Genomic DNA, 22,746 nt, shown 5'->3' on the forward strand with positions numbered 1-22,746 from the left:
TGCTCTCCAGAATGTCTGGATGTGTTCACATTTCCACCAACAATGGAATACTTTTTAATTTTCATTATTTCTGAATCTCCCTATGACTTATGTGCAAGTCTCTATTTACTTAAACCTAGATCAATTACAGACATATTTACTTAACCTAAACTGGTAGTCTTTATCAATGTTTGACATTATTTAGTCTATTAGTTTAAACACTATCAGCTCAGTAATCTGCTGGTTTGTGGTTTCCTAAAAAGCAGGTAATTTCAGGGAAATTGAAATATTCCATTCCCATGCCATCTTTTTTTTTTTTTTTTTTTTGCTGTAGCGATATCCAACTAGGAGGCCCCAGGCTTCTCAATGCTTTCTAATTTGTGGTGTAATCTCTTATAACAAAAACCCCATTAAAACGCTGTGTATCCATTGTGTTGGGCCCTCCTACTGTTAGTCTCTTTATCTCGAAGCGAGTCTGCTCCAACACTCATGAGTTGCTATAATAAACATCCTTTTCTGCTTTCTACTTTGAGTGAACTCTGAGTAAGGTAGGGGTCTTTTGCGTGCCACACATCACCTAGCTGCCCTCAATTATTTTTTTATTATGAACTTAACAGCAACAACAAACATGATATTCCAAAAAGAAAAAAAAAAACATACACAGAGAAAGAGGATCATATATAAAACAGGATCTTTATTATGTACATTTTTTCAATAAAGTGCATATGTTTAATTTAGCTGGATAGTTCGCCATTGATGTATATCTCCCTTTTCAATGTTCTTTTGCTCTTTCCTGGCATTACTTATTTTTTTGGTATAAAACTCACCCAATTCTTCTTACAGCTATTGCTGCTAAGAAAAGTCCTCCTTAAAATAGGCATAACTCATTAACAATTAACCAATTCCACAATGTCACAACTGAAAAAGAATGTCTGGTTCTGCACTTCTAGGCCATCGCCACATCTAGCAAGTTGTATAACATATGCAACGAATGAAGGAAAAACCCATTTATTAAATGTTTCTTACTTGCCAGGCACTGTGTTAAGCATTTGGGATAAAAATACAAAAAGCAATACCATATATTCTTTCAGGAGCTTTTATTCTAATATGCAAATATGCTTATGAAGAATGGTGGCTATGGAGGCAAGATTTGTTTTAAAATGCGATAGATACAGAAGACCATAGGGCTACTGATGGACTTGTATTTCCTGGCTCTAAAATGGAAAGTGTGAAGATGTAGCAAAGAAACATGGCAGGAAGATGGCCAGAGTCATGCAATGTATTTAACCATCCATTCTCCTTCTTTCCTGCTAGGGGAGGAAGGTATGTTCTTTCATTCTCTTGGGATTAACCTGGTCTTTATAATTATACAGCACTGAGTTGTTTTGTTGTTTCTACTTATGTTCCTGTAGCTATTATGTAAATTATTCCTTCTTTTTCATATTTTATATATTTAAATTTTTTGTATTCTTACCACATAGGATATTGCATCATATCCACATGTCATAATTTGTTTCATCATCCTGTAATCACATGGTATTGATTGTAATATAACCTGTTTTAATTCATTATTCAAAGGAGTTTTTCTCCAGGATCAGTTCTCTAATAAGCTTTCTCCAATCACTGACGACTTTCCCACATTCTCTCATTTTCCTTATCTACTAGTTCCTTCCTCTTGCCCACACACATGACCAAGTCCCACTAAGCAACATTACCTTCCCCAAGATATTGGCACTTCTGCTATTCTCATAGAGTTCTTTTCATTCTTGGCAAAACAACTTGGAAAAAGCTCTCTCTTCTCAGAGGTTTCATGTGCTCTCCTCTCCCTCTCTTCTCAATCTTCTGTAAAAAGCTTTCTGACTTCATTACTCAGTTGAAAGTGCTCTCTCCAAAGTTGCCAGTGATTGCTTAAAATTGGCAAGGTCAATACACTCTTTATCTTTGCTCTTTTTTTTAGCATTTGACATACTACCACACTCCTCTTGAATACTTTATTCTCTCTGGGTTTCCATAACACCGGTTCTCTTCTCTGGACGATGCTTCTCCTCAGTCTCCCTTGCTGATGACTTTTCCTGTCATGACCATTAAATGTGTACATAAAACTCTCTTTTTGCTCTACATCATACTACTTAGTGATCTCAATAGCGCTCCTTGATTCAAATGTCATTTGTATTCAGATAAATCTGCAAATTTACCTTCTCAAACTTTGCAAGGCTGTCACATTGAGCTATTCTATTTCTTGTCTTTGGCTTCGAGATGGTTCTTCTCCATGTCTGAAAGTCATTCCCTCCACCATTAGAATTCCTGTTTCCTTCAAGTATCAGTTTAAGTGCAACTTTATACATGGATTCTTGATCTCCCAGCCATTAGGACCCTCCTAAACTGACTTACATTTTGTACATGAGTTTGTCTACCTCATTAGAATGTAACCTCTTTGAGGGAAGGGATTATTTCTCTTTTACCTTTGTATCCTCAAACTTAGCACATTACCTGTAAGCACTTAATGCTTGATTTATTGTATTTCATTCTCTCTAGCATGAGGTTTTTGATGAAGCCTTTTCCAATTATAATCAAATGATTTCTTTCCTGCATGAGTTTCCCATGTGTGGTAAGACTTGCCTTCCAGCAGTTTTTCTATATTCACTCCAAAAGCCTCTTCTCTGGTATAACTTTGAAATCTCTGATGGTTTTTGAATATAATTGCTGAAGACTTTTTCCACATTCATACATTATAAGGGTTTTTCTCCAGCATGAGTCCTCTGATGAATAATAAGGCTTGTTCTCCAACTGAAAGCTTTTCCACAATCATTACAAGCAAAGGGTCTCTCTCCAGTATGAGTTCTCTGATGATAAATAAGGTATATATTCTGGCCAAAGGCTTTTCCACATTCACTGCACACAAAAGGTTTCTCCCCAGAATGTGTTCTCTGATGGATATTAAGCTTTCCCATTTTGCTAAAAGTTTTCCCACATTCATTACATTCAAATGGTTTGTCTCCAGTGTGAGTCCTCTGATGACTGATGAGAGAGTCCTTCCTGTTAAAAGTTTTTCCACAGTCATTACATTCAAATGGTTTCTCTCCAGTATGAATACTCTGATGGGTCATAAGTTTGACCTTTTGGCTAAAGGCTTTTCCACAATCATTACATGAAAAGGGTTTCTCTCCAGTATGAATTCTTTGATGTCTATTGAGGTTTCCCTGCTTACTGAAAGCTTTTCCACATTCTTTACATGGAAAGGGTTTTTCTCCAGTATGAGTAATTTGATGTTCAATAAAGTATCCCCTCCCACTGAAGGCTTTCCCACATTCATTACATGTAAAGGGTTTCTCTCCAGTATGAATTCTTTGATGTCTATTAAGGCTTCCCCTTGTGCTGAAAGCTTCCCCACATTCATTACACAGAAAGGGTTTTTCTCTAGTATGAGTTCTCTGTTTAGTGAAATATCCCTTCCCACTATAGGCTTCCCCATATTCATTACACACAGAGAGTTTCTCTTGAGTATGAATTCTTTGATGTCTATTGAGTCTTCTCCTTGTACCGAAAGCTTCTCCACATTCATTACATGGAAAGGGTTTTTCTACAGTGTGAGTTCTATGATGTTTAACAAAGTTTCCCCTCTCACTGAAGGCTCTCCCACATTCATTACATGTAAATGGTTTCTCTCCAGTATGAATTCTTTGATGTCTGTTGAGGCTTCCCCTCACACTGAAGGTTTTCCTACATTCTTTACATTCAAAAGGTTTCTCTCCAGTATGAATCCTCTGGTGGTGAATAAGATTTTCCTTTTGTCTAAAAGTTTTCCCACATTGATTACATTCAAAAGGTTTCTCTCCAGTATGAATTCTCTGATGCACATTGAGGTTTCCCCTCTCGCTGAAGGCCTTTCCACATTCACTACATTGAAATGGTTTCTCTCCAGTATGAACTCTCTGATGTTTATTAAAGCTTCCTTTCTCACGGAAGGATTTCCCACATTGGTTACATTCAAAGGGTTTCTCTTTAGTCTGAATTCCTTGATGAGCAATACGTTCCTTCTCACTGAAGACTTTTCCAAATTCATTAAATTCAAAAGATTTCTCTTGAATATGAATTTGTTTAGGATTAGTCAAGCTTCTCTTATAGGTGAAGGCTTTCTCATCTTGCTTACACTCATTTTGGTCTCTATTTTGACAGTCAGTAAGATTTGACCTTCTACCAATGGCTTTGCCATCTTTTTTGTATTTATGTTGTTTCTCTCTAGCATGTATTCTATGATATTTAGTTAGATTTGAGTGGTACCTAAAGGGTGTCTTGCATTTGGTATACACAGAAAACTCCTTCCCTAAGAAGAATGTATTACCAGTAATTAGGGCAGGAAAATCTTTGACATCATTTCCAAGTGTCTTATAGTTATAGAGACGATTCCTCATTATTTCTCTCCACAATGAAACAAGGACAGGTCCAAAGATAAAACTTCTCCCAAATATATTACTCTGAACTCCACTTTCTTTATTAAACATTGTTCTGGGAGTGACTGCTATTTGTCTGGATCTTCTCTCCAAGTTGCTCTTTGGTTTTTCTAAATCAACATCATGTTCCTCAGATTTCTCCATCTTGCGGTGCCAGGCTGTGCCCTTCGATTGTAACTTCCTGATAGCTACAGAAATGTTCTGCATCAGACTTGAGCTCCTTGTTTCAAATTTTATTTCGTGGCTAAAGGAATCTGAAAATTTTTTAAAAAAACATTACTAGTCACTGATTCTGTACTGAGAGCAAGGAACCTTATTTAGAGCAAGTTCTAGTTTTTGTCCCTGCCCATAAAGACAGTTATGCTCACTTTGAACCAAGCAGAAAAAGCACTGTTTGTCTGAACTGAAGCCAAAGAGAGATAAAAAGAAAACAAAAGAGCCCTTAGTTGCCTAGGACTAAGAGCATTCAAATAATTATAGATGTCAAGAATAACAACATTTAATGGAAAGCTAAATTATTTTTTGTATCTTTAAAGAGTAGAAAACCACACAAGAGAGGGGAAATTAGCAGAGAAAAATCACTCAAGTGAAAATATATGCAACTCAGAATCTAAATAGGTAAAAGTGACAGATTTAGACGACAATAAGCAATTGGAGAAATCTTAAGAATTACTAAACTTTCCCCAAATTGGAAAATAAAAAGAATTGAACTAATATATTTTAGGAACATGTACATATTTGTATATATGTGTATAAATATTTTAAGTTACCAAAAATCTTGAAGAAAAAAAGATATTTAAACGTAGAATTTATACACTCCCAAACTAAAATGACAAATTCACAAAGATCCATAAATGTCAATCTGCAACAATTAACTTACAGTTTTTTTAAATAACCAAGAAGGGCATGGCATATCAAATAAGAGCAATCTGACTTGCTATGAAAAGAAAAAAGGACTAAAACCCCTAAATATTACATACTAAATGTGAAGAGATTAACTTTTTTTCCTCAATGAAATAGGGAATTACATTTTTATTTAAATCTTCATTTTTAAAAATTTCGGTTTTTTTCAGCTCTGAATTTTCTCACCCTGTTTCCTATCCCTTCAGAAGACAAGAAAAATCAGATATTTTTGCAAATATATATAGTCATACAAAAAAATAAGGAAAAATTTTTCTTTAAAATTCAACCTATTTTAATAAGTGAGTTGAATAAAGGTACATATGATAATTTAGTGAAATATGGAAATAACAAACTTTGGACAAATAGCTAACAATATTTCTGAGAATTAGGATTCAAAGAGATCTCAACAGACTAAATCAATAGATTGAAATTGATAAGAAATGTAAGAAATAATTATGAAGTCCTACATTTTGGTGTAGAAACTCACTTACCAGATACAAAATTGGGGGGATGCAAAGGTGTTATATGGCTAGAAAACAGGTCATCTTCAAAAGATGCCAGGATTTTAGGAAGCTCAGTATAAATAAAGGAAAGAATATGGCTGTTTATCTGGACAATAAAGATACCCAGAAACGATCCTTAGGAAGATCAAGCATTCAGAAGACAAAAGCTCAATGAACTTCCCAGATAAGCATATAAAATGGACTGAATGCGCCATTCCAGCAAGGCAGACAGCCTCAGATGCCATTAAAAAAAGAAACAGCCTTTAGCTGGGAAAAATCTTTTACGTACCAGATCTAGACTTAATCTCCAGATGGATTTCCTGGTGAGGAATTTCTTCTACTGACTCAGAGACACCTGGTCCCCAGAGAGGTTAAATATGACTGAGAGGCTCCAAATACAATTCTCTATTCATCATGTTGCCTCTCAAAGAATTATGCGGAAATGGTCAAAAGGGAAGAATGACTCATAATGGGGACAAATTGCAAAAGGAGAAAATTAGGCCTGATGGAAGGGGAAGTTTCTGAATGATTAGAATGAGCTATCTCTGGGAGCAGTGATTTTCATTTCACTGGAGCCCTAAGAGAACAAATGACAAGGTCATTTGTCAGCCATTGGGTATAGGTTAGATAAGCCCATTAAGGTTTACTCAACTATTAACATTTATGATTCTCTGACAGATCTCAAGTAAGACATTTATCTTAACTATGGAGAATTAGTATGTTTTTTCTATGAAAAATTTTTTAGAGAGAAGAAATTAGGAGGAAATATGACACTGAAAATAAGTAAGCATAAAAGACAATAAATATCAACTATAAAGCTTACCAAACAACTCAGTACAGTTTTAAGCTTTATTAGCTTGAGGTTACCTAAAAGCAGTGACAAAAACTCCCCAACAAAACAGAAAATGAATATTATATTTTAAGAAATTACAAATAATAACTCCCAGAAAGCAAAGTGAAAGTAGAAAAAAAAAATCCAATCATCCCTGCTTGAAAAAAACTGGAAATGCAAACACCAAAGAACATTTTGGCCACAGTCCAGAGCTTTGTCAAAGAAAAACTACCTTTAAGCAGCCCAAAATGAGAGCTCAGCACCACACAAGTACAAGAAGCTACCACTATAATGAGGTGGAAATTTTGGTGTTGGCTTACAACTAAGAATAAATTATTATCTTGCAAAATTCAATAAAATAGAAAAATGGATCTTTAATGAAACAGGGATTTTTAAATATTGCTGATAAAAAGATCAAAATTGAATTAATATTATGAAATGCAATCACAGGAAACAAGGGAAATCTAGAATGGTGACTACATTTGGGCAAAAGGAAGGGACTAGATGATAACGAAATGCTTGTATTCTACTAGACGGAGAAGAGTCCTATATCTGTTGGGAGCCTTAAGGTCTTCAAGTGTCACAGAGGGAGTTATAGATGATATAAAAAATGCCACGATATTAGGAAGCTCAACAAAAGTAAAGAAAAGAATATGGCGGGATATCTAGACGATAAAATCACTCTGAAGTCATAACTGAATTTTAAAGGAAAAAATTCTGGGTCAGATAATTCTACAGGTGAGCTCTATGAAATATTCAAAGACTAATTGGCTCCATTCTATAATGAGGGAATACAGTTCTATGATTGAAATATGCTTTTGATAACCAGACAGACAAAAAGAGCACATTATGAACTAATGTCTCTATTGAATACTGATGCAAAAGTGTTAAATATTAGCAAAGGAACTATGGCAACATATTTAAAAGAGTCTACATGAAGACTAAGTGGAATTTATATGATGAATGAAGACAAGTTCAATATTTTAGCAAAATTATTAATGTAAATGGCCAAATTAATAGAAAAAGACAAAAAGAAAGAAAAAAAATTTTAAAAGAAACAAAACACAAATTAGCAAGAAGCATTAGGAAAAATCTTTTACCTCTTCAAATTTCTAAAAAATACAAATGATAGTTTCTCTGAAATAGAATATCAAATGCACAAAAGTAACAAAAGTATAAAACCAAATACAGGAGAGCTATGCCCAGTGGGCTACCACAATGCAAACACAAGCAGCCAAGCTCTCCTGCCTTGGAGCCAGGGATGGCACTGACATATTGGACAGGACAGAGAATGAGGCAGAGGAGGCCACCTCCCAGCATCTGCCTGCTTTTCACCCACCTTGATGAGACCCACTGGAGTCTCTGTTCTCAGGACTCCAGGCTCCTTCTGGCTTCTCCAACAGGGAGATCACATCCAGTCTGGAAACAGGAATCCCTGCACACAGGAACAGAACATCCGGAACTTAATTACTTAGGGATAAGCTGGTGGGGAGGATGCCCAGAGGGCTCTGAAGCTCTCAGCTCTGTCTCCCCATGCAGCAGGGGCCCCGACCCTAGTTCCAATTTCTCTCCCATCTGTTTTATACTTTTGTGCATTTGACATTCTATTTCAGAGAAAGTGTCATTTGTCTTTTTTAGAAATTTGAAGAGGTAAAAGACTTTTCCTAGTGCTTCTTGCTAATTTGTGTTTCTTTTAAAATGTCTGTCCCAGACACGCTCACTGGGGGACAAGCTCTTCATCCAAGAGCATCTTCAATCCAGGCAAGAGCAATTCCTTCCCCACTGGGACTTTCCTGCTCAGATTACTCCCAGATGCTTCACAAAAGACTCGCAAGTTGTCAAGGCTCTGACACAAGCACAACAGCGCTGCCCTCAAGGAGGACACCCAGAAGCCCTCACCATGTTCAGACTCCGGTCTCCCCCTGGACTCGGGGCTGGATCTCCGCAGTCCCAGGGCTGAGCTCCACTGGGGGCAGATGGAGAAAGTGGGCAGGCCGGGCTGCCTGGAGGAAGCTACAAAGCCCCTCCAAGGCCCAGCTCCCCCTGGCTGTGCCCTGACTCCAGTATCCAGCCACAACTGCACAGTGGGGTGGAGAGCAGGACACACAAGGTCTTCAAGGATTCAGGAACAAGCCCATCAGGGGAACTTCAGACACTGACCTCCATGTGCTTCCCAGAACAAGACGCCCCATCTGCCCATCAGAGATGGCCCTTTCAGTGGCTCTCCCTCACCCCTGCACTTCTCGGCTCCCTCACTGTCTCCTGGTTTTCTTCTCTGCCAAAATCCTACCTCCTGCCAAAGCCAGTCCCACTCCCCCTTGACTCCGGGGCTTTTCCTCTGGATTATCCCCAGTTCTCTCTGCCATGTCTTCTTTGTCCCGAAGTATCTTGTCCCTCCCGTGTGACCGGGACTCCCTGAGAGCAGGAAGGTTCCGGGCCTTTCCTCGGGGGCCCAGTTCTCAGCAGAGTGCCCGGCCCCCAGGAGGACCTTAAGGTTTCCCTACTGCACCGAGCAGGCCCCATAACATAAATAAGGAGGATTCCCAAACAACAGGAACAGGGGAGGAGAGGACCTGGCGAGGGGCAGCGGAGAAGCCCGGCAGGAGGTGCCCAAGGACATCCTGGACCCTCCATTTCAGGGGGAACAATGGCAAGAGGCACAAAGGACAGGGGGGCCTTAGAGACTCCCCCCGGCAGCACTGGGGGGAACTTCCAAATCCCACATCTGTCTGAGGACCGGTCAAGGTCTGAGTTAGGCTTGGAAGGACAACCAGGCCAGCAGCTGCATCCTGGGCTAGGGGAGGAAGGCCTGTCCCTGGCTCTCCATCACTGCGGGTCAGGCTGTGGAGGAAACACTGGGACCCCCATGTCCAACCCAGCTCCGCCCTTCCCAAGGGGCCGGCCGCGCTTACCCACAGAGACCAGGTTCTGGAAGGTCTCCAGCATCACGTCCCTGTGCAGGGCCCTCTGCGCCGGCTCCAGGACCCTCCACTCCTCCCGGTGAAGTCCACGGCCACGTCCCGGAAGGTCACCGGCTCCTGGATCAGACACAAGCCGGCCTCGGTGTCCTGCTCTCCTACTTGGGGGGCACAGGAGCCTGCACACGCCGGGTTCCCCCCGACAATCCTCATCAAGAACCCCCGGGGCCCTGTGCCCTTTCCTCCTGACGCCCCAAACCTCCCGGGAGAATGAGCCCGACACTGACCCTGGCGATCACGGTCCAGATATGGCCGCCCCCTAGCGCCCTGACTGATCCCTCTCCATTACTGACCCAGAGGGAGGGCCCAGGGCCGGGGCCAGCCTCCCTCGGCCTTTGTGTCCCTGCTGACCCGGCGGGAGGAGAGAAGGGGCGGGAGGAGCTGGGACTCACCTGAAAGGCGGCCATGAGGCAGCCAGAAGTCAGGCCCTCCTCGGCCTCCATCTGCTGCCGGGGAAGGGCAGGGTCTTTACAGGGCTGAGCTGGAGGAGGAAGAAGCCGTGAGAATCCCAGACCGGCTCTGCTGCGGCTCCCGGAAAAGTGCCCCCCCCAGCCCCTCTGCAAGGGCGAGAGTGCGGGCGCCCCCTCCCAGAAGGGCCTCCCCTGTCCGAGCCCCGCCCCAGGGGCTTTCCGGCCTGGGAAGGGAGCCCGGCAGAGGGCACCTGCACACATACACACATATTCCCACTCCCACATATACATACATACAACACATACCCTCATACATACACTCACAAATATACACATACATTGGATGTAAATTTGTCCCCTTTAACCTTTGGGGGGCCCTGAAACTGTATCCCCTTTAATCTGTGGGAGGAGGGTGATTCGGGTCTCAAACCCTCCTCTAGAAGGGACACAGCCTTCTGTCCAAAGGGCAACACCCAGATGAGTGATCTCATTCAATTTTGAAGATCAGTCTCCCAGATGCATGGGGTGACAGGCCCCGATTTGGGGCCCAAGATCAAAGCAGCCCCAATGTATCTAGCGCCGTATGCCCAGCATCTTTGCAGGGATTTTGCCCACTGGTGAGGGTATTTTCTTCTCAGTGCAAACCCATCTTTGCAACACTCCTGGCAGCACTTTGCCCACTGGGACAGTTCTTCTTAGTTAAAATCAATCCCCTTTTGCCACACAGACTCTGGGTTTGCAAATTCTTTTCCAAGGGACCTTCGCCATGGGGCAGAGGAGCTCTCTTATCCTCAATTCTTGCACTTCATCCCATTCACACACATAAACACTCACACATGTGTACACTCACTCATACACACACATTTATACACACACATACACACATTTACAATCGCTCACACTCACACTTACATACACATATACACATCCACACTCACACACGCGGCCACAAACTTACCCACTCACATTTATACACACATATACATATATGCACATTTACAATCGCTCACACTCACACGCACGGACACACTAACATCTACACTGACATGCCCCCGCACACATACTCACACGCGTACTCACAAGTGCTCACACACATACTCACACGCGCCCACAAACTTACTCACACACATTCACCACTTACACAGACACACTTTTGTTCAGGGTGTTTGTCCGAGGGAAATTTGGATGCTCACGATTTAATGAATAACTGAATTATAAAGGACATCACTTTTACCAAACTAAACAGGACGAACCCTAGCCTACCTTAGTGTCTTTGGAATTAACACGTGAACTTTATTTTAAAAGACAACCTTTAGAAAGAGCTCATTTTAATCACATCCGAAGTCACAGTAAAAGTCCCAGTAACAGGGAAGCAACTACCGGCTTGCGCGTGCGCAGTATCCCGACGACTAATGTCATCCCGCCCTCATTTTGCCAGGACCTAGGCAAAAACCGGAGCCGCGCGTGCGCAATATCACAGCTGACGTCATCTAACACTCGCTCTGACCCAGGCTCCCACAGCAGGAGCCCAGGTCGCGCAGGCGCTCAACACAGAAGGCCGGGCTGCAAAGATGGTGAAGGCGGAATTGAGGAAGCCTGTGCACGGTGCCCCGCTCTCACTCCCCGCAACAGCAGGAAGCGCATACCTAAGGGCAGTGAGGGGGAAGGGCGGAAGGGCAGGGGCCGCACGTACTCCATCCGACTGTCCTCTCGCGCTCACCTTGGTGGCTCCGAGGGAGCGGGCAGCGGGGAACGAGGAGGGAGCGCCTGCGACGCTGGCGCTCTTACTGCTTTAACCTCTCTAGGTCAGCGGATCAGAGGTGCATTCAGAGGTGCAGAAAAAAAATATTCCCATGAAGCATTTCACTCGGCGGGAATATTGACAGCCTATAATGCGGCAAACCAACCATCCCCACAGCCTTCTGGGAAGTAGAGTGCGGAAGCCGAAGGTTTCCTGCGCGCACTTCACAGTGGTTAACCCAGACTTCATCTCCCATAAGGAATTGCGACTTTCCTTTGGAAAGAGTTGAGTTTGCGCACTAGAAGAAAGCTGGAGGAGATGCCATTCTTTGCGCGGATTTCACCGGGTATTAATGCAATTCTGTGGTGCCTTAGGTCTCTGGGGCATGATGATCGCTTTCTGTGGCCCTTATGTTGCAAATAATTGAATGATTCAATGCCCCGATACCTCCGGCAGTGGCCCTGAAACTCCCCGTTCGTTTTGGGATCTCAACTACTTGTAGTGGGATCAGGACCAAGAAGAGCAGATCCCGAACTCCCAACCCTTTAGGGGGCATTGAGTCTCCCCCGATGCCGCCATTGATAGAGATAGAATGACATAAATCATATATAACTGCCAAAACACAAGGACACACAGGAACGCTCACACACACATGCACGCGGATGCATACACACATCCAATACACGCAACATGCAGGCTCAGACACACAGAGAAAACAAACACGCACAGACACGCGCACGGCTCATACGTGCACATCCGCAGGCTCAGGCAGAGACTCGCGCCCACACGCTGGCTCAGATACACACACGTGGGCTCACTCACTCACACACACACAGAGACACCCACACCCAGGCAGGCTCCGAAACACAAATACACACATACTACACACCCATCCTCCTCTCCCCTCTGGAGAACAGCCCCAATCTCCATCCTACTCCCACCCCAGCTTCCCCTCAGAACAGCCCCAATCCCTGCGGAGAAGCCAGTCTCTGCCCATCTGGCCACGCCCACCTGGGTAAGAGCTCAATTCTGGGCCATTGACCCACTCAGGATCACGGCCAGCGCCCAGACTTGCAGTGACCACTGTGGGGAGGAAAACAGGAATGGAACCAGAAGGAAAGGGCCCTCCAGTACTCGGGGGACTCCCCCGTCTTGTGCCTCGAATCCGGACATAAAGAAGGGAACGACCTGGCCCGCAGTTTCCAGGAGCCCAAGGAAGGGCAGGAAAGCTGGGCAGCAGAAACCAGGGGTGACGCTCCTCTTGCACCCAGTCCCCGGAGGAGCTCCCCACTGAACCTCCCTCGACCCGGACCTGGGCGCGGATAAGAGGAAATCTTACGCCACAGGGTCCAAGTGGGAGTTCTTCCTGAATCCCAGAGAGATTCCCCTCCTGACTGCCCTGGAACAAGTCCCCAAGGGGCCCCAGAGCAAGCCCCACCTCTTTTCCTAGGTTTACCATGGACAGCAATTCGTCCTCTCCTTAGTCCTCAGACCTAACTGCATACCATGAGGCGGAGGTGGAGGCCCTACACAAAGCTCAAGGGAAAAGGATCGGGGGTCTTGGTGGAGGCCCAGGGAGACCCAGTGCCCCGCAAAGGGTTGAGAGTGCGGGGGACTGCTCTTCTCGGTTCTGGAACTACTAAAATCACCTCCAAAACTGCACCTGGTATTGCAAGGAGTCTTGTGCGGGAGGGGCGGGACACTGAATCATGCAATTATCTGTTACATAAGGGTCAGACAAAGCGGTCATTGTGGAGAGACCTAAGGGCCGATAGAACCGGCAAAGTATCCAGTGAAATCAAACACCAGGAAAAGAATGTTCAGTGCGCAGACTCAACGCATTCCAAGAAAGGGCCGCAGCGCTTCATGGGAGATGTAGTCCAAGCCAACGATTCTCATTCGCGTGCAGGACGGAGCCTTCCCCTTCCGCACTCTACTTCCCATAAGGTTTTGCGGTTAGTCGGTCTGCGGAACTATAGGCTGTCAATATTCCCGCCGAGTAAAATGCATCATGGGAATGTTTCTTCCGCCTCTCTGAGTGCACCTGATTCGCTGACCCGGAGAGTAAAGGAGCTAGAGCGCCGTCTCACTGCTTCTTCGCTCCCCGTTCCCCGTTTCCAGCTCCGTCGGAGCCACCGAGGTGAGCGCGGAAGTTTGAGTGAGCACTCGCGGCTCCTGCTCCTGCCTCCCTTGCCCTGCTCTCCTATTCTCTTAGGTACGCCAGGCAAAGAGGGCGGGTCGTCGCGCACGTGCTTCTTCAACTCCGCCCCCTCATCGCCAAGTTTCTGGTGCCCGCCTGCGGTTAGTGTCATTGCGCACGCGCTGCCTGTGCTGCTGCTGTGTGAGCCTCAGGCAGAAGGAGGGTCGGCTGGCTTCAGTCCTGACAGTGCGCACGCGTGAGTCTGCTGCTGAGCCCCCTGTCTTGGCACCCAGTCTGTGATTGTGTCCTTGTGCACGCAGTGGGTGGGTGTTAACTCCTGAGCGTGTGCCAGTGCAAGTGCTTGTTAGGGTTCTTGTGAGTGTGTGTCGGTCTGCGGAACTATAGGCTGTCAATATTCCCGCGCACACACCCCCCCAATCTCCCTCAGGCTCTCCTACTCCGTCGGCCCTTGCCTCCGCCCCTTTCAAGACCCCCCCCCCTCCCCCATTGCAGCTGGACCCAAGTCGCCTCCTCTCCTTGTCCTCTGGCTCCTCCCCCGTGGGGCGTCACCTTATTGCTCCAGCTTTTGTCTCCCAGCTCGGCTTCCCCGCCCCCCCCACCCCCACTTTTCCCCCATGTCCCCCAATCTTTCTTGAGTCACTTCTGTATCCTCTGTGCAGCGTCAGAAGCCCTTTTACTGGCCGCGCCCAGCCCGTCTTTCTTCCCTCCCAGAAGCAGGACCCTTGGGGTCAAACTTGATTGACCCTGGGTGGGAGGTTCCGGTGGGAGGTTCCCAGTGCGGGAGCCAGGCCCAGCCCGAGGCTGACGGACATCTCGTCTCCTCCACTTGTGTTTGTGTTGATTTTCTTCAATTTGCCCCGAAAAGTTTGATGAAAACTGGACCGAGCCTGGGGCTGCTCCCGGGGAGGCTGATGCCCCTCAGGCCTGTGCGACAGGGAGAGCCCCCGGGGCCGCTGGGGGCCGGCCGAGGAGGGGGGCGGGGCTCAGGTGGCGGCAAGGAGGTCCCGGAGGGCCGAGACCCTGCCCAGAGCAGCAGCGGCCTGAGGGCCCCGGGGCCCCTGCGCCTCCCCCTGGGCCGGGAACCGGGTCTCCAAGCGCGAGGGGCGCCCGTCTGAGGGAATAGTCCCTGAGGTGATGGATCTTACAGAGGAATCCCAGGGAGTCCCAGGCAACGGCTCAGACAGTGACTGCGGACGCGGGTTTGTTAGAAAAGCTCAAAAGGGAAGCTTTTAAAAAGTGAAAGTGTCCTGGAAAGTGTAAAGCACCAAAGGTCTTAAACTTGCGGCTCCTTTGGCAGCTGCTGTATACGGTGTGTGTGTGTGTGTGTGTGTGTGTGACTGTGTCTGTGTGTGTGTGTCTGTGTGTGTCTGTGTGTGTCTGTCTGTGTGTGTCTGTGTGTGTGTCTGTGTGTGTGTCTGTGTCTGTGTGTGTGTCTGTGTGTGTGACTGTGTGTGTGTCTGTGTGTGTCTGTCTGTGTGTGTGTCTGTGTGTGTCTGTCTGTGTGTGTCTGTGTGTGTGTCTGTGTGTGTGTCTGTGTGTGTGACTGTGTGTGTGTCTGTGTGTGTCTGTGTGTGTCTGTGTGTGTGTGTGTCTGTGTGTCTGTGTGTGTGTGACTGTGTGTGTGTCTGTGTGTGTGTGTGACTGTGACTGTGTGTGTGTCTGTGTGTGTCTGTCTGTGTGTGTCTGTCTGTGTGTGTCTGTGTGTGTGTCTGTGTGTGTCTGTGTCTGTGTGTGTGTCTGTGTGTGTGACTGTGTGTGTGTCTGTGTGTGTCTGTGTGTGTCTGTGTGTGTGTGTGTCTGTGTGTCTCTGTGTGTGACTGTGTGTGTGTGTCTGTGTGTGTGTCTGTGTGTCTGTGTGTGTGACTGTGTGTGTGTCTCTGTGTGTGTGACTGTGTGTGTGTGTCTGTGTGTGTGACTGTGACTGTGTGTGTGTCTGTGTGTGACTGTGTGACTGTGTGTGTGTGTGTCTGTGTGTGACTGTGTGTGTGTCTGTGTGTGTCTGTGTGTGACTGTGTGTGTGTCTGTGTGTGTGTGTGTGTCTCTGTCTGCCTGCACCTTGTGTGTAGCACTTTTTCCTGTCCCCCTCCCACCTCCCCCGGTTCCTCCAGGCCGCGATTGCTTCCTTTGGGCCTCGGTGTCGCCTGCACAGACCCCAGCGGGTGCCCCCGACCCTGCAACATCCTTCCCCTCCCCCCGACGCCCTTGGCTCTCACCTGCCCTTAGTGAGTCACCTCCTCGGAAGGACGGCCGCCATCGGGCTCCTGCTTCCTCCCCCTCCGCCAGGGTCTCCCCGGGCCGGCTCCTGGGGCCTGTTCCCCGGCCTCCTGCTCCCCTTCTGCCGGGCTCCCTTCCCAGGCCGGAAAGCCCCTGGGGCGGGGCTAGGACAGGGGAGGCCCTTCTGGGAGGGGGCGCCCGCACTCTCGCCCTTGCAGAGGGGCTGGGGGGGGGCACTTGTCCGGGAGCCGCAGCAGAGCCGGTCTGGGCCCCTCACAGCTTCTTCCTCCTCCAGCTCAGCCCTGTAAAGACCCTGCCCTTCCCCGGCAGCAGATGGAGGCCGAGGAGGGCCCGACTTCTGGCTGCCTCATGGCCGCCTTTCAGGTGAGTCCCAGCTCCTCCCGCCCCTTCTCTCCTCCCGCTGGGTCAGCAGGGACACAAAGGCCGAGGGAGGCCGGCCCCGGCCCTGGGCCCTCCCTCTGGGTCAGTAATGGAGAGGGATCAGTCCGGGCGCTAGAGGGCGGCCATATCGGGACCGTGATCGCCAGGGTCAGTGTCGGGCTCATTCTCCCGGGAGGTTTGGGGCGTCAGGAGGAAAGGGCCCAGGGCCCCGGGGGTTCTTGGCGAGGATTGTCGGGGGGAACCTGGCGTGTGCAGGCTCCTGTGCCCCCCAAGTAGGAGAGCAGGACACCGAGGCCGGCTTGTGTCTGATTCAGGAGCCGGTGACCTTCCGGGACGTGGCCGTGGACTTCACCTGGGAGGAGTGGAGGGTCCTGGAGCCGGCGCAGAGGGCCCTGCACAGGGACGTGATGCTGGAGAACTTCCAGAACCTGGTCTCTGTGGGTAAGTGCGGCCGGCCCCTTGGGAAGGGCGGAGCTGGGTTGGCCAGAGAGCTTGGCGGCTGCCTGTCCTGGGGCAAGCCCCGGCCCCTTTGTGCCTGAGAGGGAGGCGGCCTCTGGGGTGACTGTCCCTCTGGGCCTCTCTTCGGCAGATAGAGCATCAGCCTGAAGTCAGGAGCACTTGAGTTCAAATCCAGCCTCAGACACCTAATACTTCCTAGCTGTGTGATCTTGGCCAAGTCACTTAACCCTAATTGCCTTAGCAAAAATAGAAAAAAACCCAGAATGGTTAGATCATTTCACAACTTCACCAACAACGTATTATTGTCTCAACTTACCTAGTTTACCTCCAATATTGGTTATCTTTTCTTGTCATCTTAGCCAATATGAGAGGTATGAGATGGTGTCTCAGAGGGTTCTTACTATGCATTTCTATAATCAATAGTGATTTAGAGCATTTTTTCATATGACTAGAAATGACATTAATTTCTTTACTTGAAAATTTTGTGTTCATATCCTTTGTCCATTTGTCATTTGGGAAATGACTTATATTCCTATAAATTTGAGTCAATTTTTATATATTTTAAAAACGAGGCCTTTATCAGAAACATTGGTTGTACATTTTCCCCTCCAGCTTTCTGCTTTTCTTCTAATCTTGGTTGCATTGATTTTATTTGTGCAAACCCTTTTTAATTTAATGTAATCCAAAACGATAGATTTTGCATTTCATAATGCAATTTAGGAAGACCTTTATCCTCTCCTCACGAGAGAGCAGCAAACCGTCATCTGAAGATACACGATCCTTCAGAGCAAGCCTATATCTGAGGACGAACCTTAATTCCTCTGACTGGCTAATGGTTTCTAGGGATTTTTTGGCCATAAATTCCTCCTTTCTCCACAGATTTGAGGTGCAGACTGTGCTGCCTCTGATCCTATAGATGCCCTACTAGTCATCAATGCCCTTCATTTAATGGGGCAGCTGAGAACTAAACAGAGAATACAATATGATGAATAGAATCCATTCTAGATTCAGTTCCTGAAGACACTGTTCTCCCTGATCCAAGCTGAGCATCATTCTTTTTAATAAAAGACAGAAACTAGAACTTCCTTTAAAGAGGATTCCTTTCCCTCAGCTTAGCAAATAGTGGGGAATGACAATTTGTTTCTTTCAGATTCCTTTATTGAAGAGACTCGGTGTGAAAGAAAGGATCCCAGTCTGATACAAGGCATTTACCCAGGAACATCATATAAAAAAAGCCTGCCAAAGGATAGTCCTCAGCCTTCTAAGAAAAGAGAAATGAGGAGATTTAAAGTCAATTTAGAGAAACAGAAAAATAGCCAGAGGAGACAACCCAGACTAGTAACTAGTCACGGCAAAGACCCTAATAAAATGCATGTTCTTCATCATGATACAATGGGGAGAAGTTTTGATTTGGCGTCAGGCTTTGTTATACCGAAGAAAGGCACTATGGGGAAAAGTCTCCATAAAGATAAGAAACTTGGAAAAAGCTTGAAAGATTTTCCCAGCCACTTTATATGCTATATAGTCTCCTTAGAGAAGAACCTCTCTAAATATATCAAGTATAAGAAGCCCTTCAGTTACCACTCAGACCTAATTACCTTTCATAAAATACATGCTGGAAAAAGACTACATGGACACATTGGGGCCGGGACAGCCTATGGCAAAAGATCAAATCTGACTGAACATAGGATAACACATACTGGAAAGAAATACTGTAATTGTAATAAATGTAGGAAAACTAGCTACACTGAAATCTTGACTAAATATAAGAGAATTCATACCAGAGGAAAACACTTGGAATGTAACGAATGCGACAAAGGCTTTGGTTTGGTGTCAAACCTTATTATACATCAGAGAACTCACACTATGGAGAAACCCTTTAAATGTAATGAATGTGGAAAATCCTTCAGTATAAGGGGAAGACTGAACAGACATAAGATAATTCATAGTGGAGAAAAACCTTTTGAATGTACTGAGTGTGGGAAAGCTTTCAGCCGCAGGGGACACCTTACCAGACATCAAGAAATTCACAGTGGAGACAAACGCTTTAAATGTGGAGAATGTGGAAAAGGCTTCAGTTGGAGGGCAAGTCTTAGTACCCATCAAAGAACCCATACTGGAGAGAAACCTTTCATATGTAAGGAATGTGGGAAAGCTTTCAGTGAGCGGGGAAGCCTCATCAGCCATCAGAGAACTCACACTGGAGAGAAACCTTTTACATGTAATGAATGTGGAAAAGCTTTCAGTGAGAGGGCAACCCTCAATACCCATCAGAGAACTCACACTGGAGAGAAACCCTTTGAATGTCATGAATGTGAGAAAGCCTTCAGTAGCAGGGGAAGCCTCAACAGACATCTGAGAATTCACACTGGAGAGAAACCCTATCGATGTAGTGAATGTGGCAAAGGCTTCAGCCAGAAGGGACACCTCATTTATCATGAAGCGATTCATATTTATGATGGAGATAAGCCCTTTATATGTAGTGACTGTGGGAAAAGATTTAGGGAGAGGGGAACTCTTACTACTCATCAGAGAACTCATACTGGAGAGAAACCCTTTAAATGTAACGAATGTGGGAAAGACTTTAGACGGAGAGGAAACCTTATTGCTCATCAAAGAACTCATACTGGAGAGAAACCCTTTTCATGTAAGGAATGTGGGAAAGACTTTAGTCATAGGGGAAACCTTATTACCCATCAGAGAACTCATACTGGAGAGAAACCTTTTGAATGTAGTGAGTGTGGGAAAACCTTCAGCCAGAGAGGACATCTTATTAATCATCAAGGAATTCATAGTGGAGAGAAGAGCTTTAAACATGATCAGTGTTGGAAGAGCTTCAGCCAGAGGGGACATCCCATTAATCACCCAGAATTTTATACGAGAGAGAATCCTTTTAAAAGTAATGAATGTAGGGAAGATTTTGGGAAGAGTGGAAATCTTATTAGTCATCAGAGAACTCATATTGGAGAGAACCCCCTTGAATGTAATGTGTAGCAAAGACTTTAGTCTGGTGTCAGATCTTATACACCAGAGAACTCATACTCCAGAGAAATTTAATGAATATTACGTCAGTAATCGGGAAGATTGAATAGACATAAGAGAATTCATACTGGAAGGAGAAAAAAAAAAAAACTCTTTGAATATACTGAGTGTGGAAAGCTTTCAGCCAGAGGGAACACTTTATTAATTATCAAGGAAAGACTTTAAACAGTGTGGGAAGAACTTCAACTAGAGGGAGCACCTCATTAATCATTAAAAAGTTCATAGGGAAGAGAAACCTTTAAAAGTAATGAATGTGAGAAAGACTGTAACCAGAGGGGAAACCTTATTGCCCTTCAGAGAACTTGTCCTGAAGAGAAACTCTTTGCATGTGGGAATGTGAGGAAGTTTTCAGTGAAGGGAAAAATCTCATCACCCATCAGAGAACTCTGGGTGAACCCAGAGAGCAAGCCTTCTCATTTATTCTTTCCATGTAATGAATGTGAAAAATATTTCAGCAAGATATCAAAAAGTTATTATTTTCCAGAGAATTTATCCTGGGGAGGAACCCTTTGCCAATGGGCAAAACTTATTACCTATCAGAGAATGCATACTGGGAAGAAGCTTTTTTAATATAATGATTGAGAAAAATCTTTAGGCAGAGGAATTATTACACATCAGAAACTTCATAATAAAATAACCATTTAAACATAATATGAGCAAGGTTTAACCTGGAGGGGACATCATTTAAAAATTGTATTGCGAGTTTTGTTTTTCTGCATTTCTCAATGTGTCACCTTCTCCTGGCCTCCCAGGGAGCCATTCCCTATACCAAAGAAAAAACTGATCCAGCAAAGTCAAACAACACCTGAAAAATCTGACATTAAATGCAACACTGCACACTCATAGTTCCCCACTACTGTAAAGAATCAGATACCCTTTCATTTCTTTCAAGGCCAAACTGGTCATAATTTCATATAAATTAGTTTAGATATTGTTTTCTTTCCATTTCCATCCTTGTAGTCTCCCTGTAGGTTGTTTTCCTGCTTTTACCTTCAATTCATGTAAATCTTCCTATACTTCTCATGTTGACCATTTTTTATAGCACCTTAATACTTCCATTACATCCATGTACCATAACCTGTTTCGCCATTCCCCCCTCAAAGGTTGGTTATCTACTTTGTTTCCAGTTGTTTGCCACCTTCAGAAGAGACTCCTTCTACCAGCAACTTATATTAGACAGAAAATAGTGGTTTTATTTTATTTTTTTAATGATCGTGGGAAAGGCCTCAGTTGGAGAGGATCCTTATTATCTGTGTGTAATCCTTGTTACTCGTGTACAATTAAAGTTTTGCCAGCAGTGAATGTGAGAGACTCTTCAGTGAAAGTAGGTTACTCAGAATCCAGCAGATCATTTATACCAGGGAAGTGGAAGGGCATAAGCATTATTATTAAGTACCTATTATGTGCCAGCCAACATTTGCTGTGCTAAATAATTTTACAAAGATCTCATTTGATTTGAAATGAAAGCCTTTAAATAGTGAATAAGAAAGGCTTCAGCCACTGGACTGACCTTAGTGTTCATCAGCTCACTCATCCCAAAAAGCTTTTAATGTAATAAATGTGGGAAAGCTTTCATTGAGAGGGGATGCCCGCGGGGTGCTTGAATGTACCAGAGAGCTCATGATAGAAAGAGGTCTTTTGAAGCTCATGTGGACCAGTCTTAAGGGATGTGTATCAGAAAACATCTGCATTGGCTCATTTTGAATGCAACATCAGCATCCACATCTGTTGGCAAGTAGATGCCTGTCAAATGGGGAATGGCTAAAGTAACTGGGACACGGGAATATGATGGAATGATTCTGTGCTGTAATAACGAATCTGAAAAGTCTGGGATATAAAAAAAGCCTGATACAAAATAATAGCAAAGTAAGCTGAATTAGGAACCCAACGTATACGAGGGCTAGCAGATAAGTGTAAAGAACAGAAAACAAACAATGCTTGGAATTATAGTAATCCAGCATAACTGTGGGTTATTATTTGAGGAGGGCATGTATTGTGGAGGTATAAGTTGGTGAATTTGTTTCGCCTGACTATACCAATTTGTTACAAGGGAGGACTTTTAGTTGGGGGGGAGGGGTCGGAGGGGGGAAAGGAATGGATAGAGATGGTAACAGAACAGAGGAGGGAAGATGGAGCGATCAAATGTTTTTAAATGCCCTGAAGAAGACAACTAGAAGTTCAGAAAGGGACTGAATAAGAGCAATGTCAATATGATTGCATTGAGTTTAATATATACTTTTAAAAAAGAACAGCTTAGTATTTAATAGAAATTCAGTGTTGGGTACATTCTTGTTTTTTGTATGTAAAAATGTTTGTTTATATTTTTAAAGTTAATAAAATAAGACAATTGAACTGTTTTTTTTTCTCTTTTCTTATTAAGGCGTGAATTGGGAGTAAAGAGGGAGAGAAGAATTTGGAAAGAAAAGTGATGTAAAAGTAAAATATCAATGTTAACTTTTAAAAGGACAGGTCAAACTTAACAGAACTTCTTTCCTTATTTGAAAGGGTTAACAAGACCAGGTAATACTATATCTGTAGTTTTTATTATTGTTCTTAGTGACCCCATGGGCCATATTTTCCATAGGTTTTTCTCATACTAGTGTGATTTGCCAATTCCATCTCCCATGGACTGGATCCTTTTGTCAAACAATAAGAGGTCAGGTGTCCTGCT

The 22,746-nt window shown here is 44.8% G+C and overlaps 2 protein-coding genes across 2 annotated transcripts; one reads left to right on the top strand and one right to left on the bottom strand.

Annotated features, from left to right (window-relative positions):
- Positions 1 to 653: 653 nt before the first annotated feature.
- Positions 654 to 9,661, bottom strand: LOC127563078 (zinc finger protein 260-like). The gene is made up of 3 exons (XM_051999306.1): positions 9,581 to 9,661; positions 8,008 to 8,103; positions 654 to 4,684 (listed from the first exon to the last, which is right to left on the bottom strand). Exons 1-3 carry the CDS (start codon positions 9,612 to 9,614, stop codon positions 2,709 to 2,711), a joined length of 2,106 nt encoding a protein of 701 aa, XP_051855266.1. The 5' UTR covers positions 9,615 to 9,661; the 3' UTR covers positions 654 to 2,708.
- Positions 9,662 to 13,303: 3,642 nt separating this feature from the next.
- LOC127563076 (zinc finger protein 135-like) lies at positions 13,304 to 22,432 on the top strand. The gene is made up of 4 exons (XM_051999304.1): positions 13,304 to 13,937; positions 16,468 to 16,556; positions 16,889 to 17,015; positions 18,184 to 22,432. The coding sequence occupies exons 1-4, from the start codon at positions 13,304 to 13,306 to the stop codon at positions 20,025 to 20,027; spliced, it is 2,694 nt and encodes an 897-aa protein (XP_051855264.1). The 3' UTR covers positions 20,028 to 22,432.
- The last annotated feature ends 314 nt before the right edge of the window (positions 22,433 to 22,746 follow it).

This window comes from Antechinus flavipes, chromosome 4 (genome assembly GCF_016432865.1).
Source record: "Antechinus flavipes isolate AdamAnt ecotype Samford, QLD, Australia chromosome 4, AdamAnt_v2, whole genome shotgun sequence".
NCBI lineage: Eukaryota > Metazoa > Chordata > Mammalia > Dasyuromorphia > Dasyuridae > Antechinus > Antechinus flavipes.

What these genes read in the sequence shown, in the direction of transcription:
- LOC127563078 (XM_051999306.1), bottom strand. Translation starts at nt 9,614, where the DNA reads ATGCTGGAGACCTTCCAGAACCTGGTCTCTGTGG. An exon ending in CCAGAACCTGGTCTCTGTGG is followed by an intron (nt 8,104 to 9,580) that starts GTAAGCGCGGCC and finishes TCCTGTGTGCAG; the next exon opens with GGATTCCTGTTTCCAGACTG. An exon ending in CTCCAGTGGGTCTCATCAAG is followed by an intron (nt 4,685 to 8,007) that starts GTGGGTGAAAAG and finishes AAAAATTTTCAG; the next exon opens with ATTCCTTTAGCCACGAAATA.
- LOC127563076 (XM_051999304.1), top strand. Translation starts at nt 13,304, where the DNA reads ATGAGGCGGAGGTGGAGGCCCTACACAAAGCTCAAGGGAAAAGGATCG. An exon ending in GCCTCATGGCCGCCTTTCAG is followed by an intron (nt 16,557 to 16,888) that starts GTGAGTCCCAGC and finishes TGTCTGATTCAG; the next exon opens with GAGCCGGTGACCTTCCGGGA. An exon ending in CCAGAACCTGGTCTCTGTGG is followed by an intron (nt 17,016 to 18,183) that starts GTAAGTGCGGCC and finishes TGTTTCTTTCAG; the next exon opens with ATTCCTTTATTGAAGAGACT.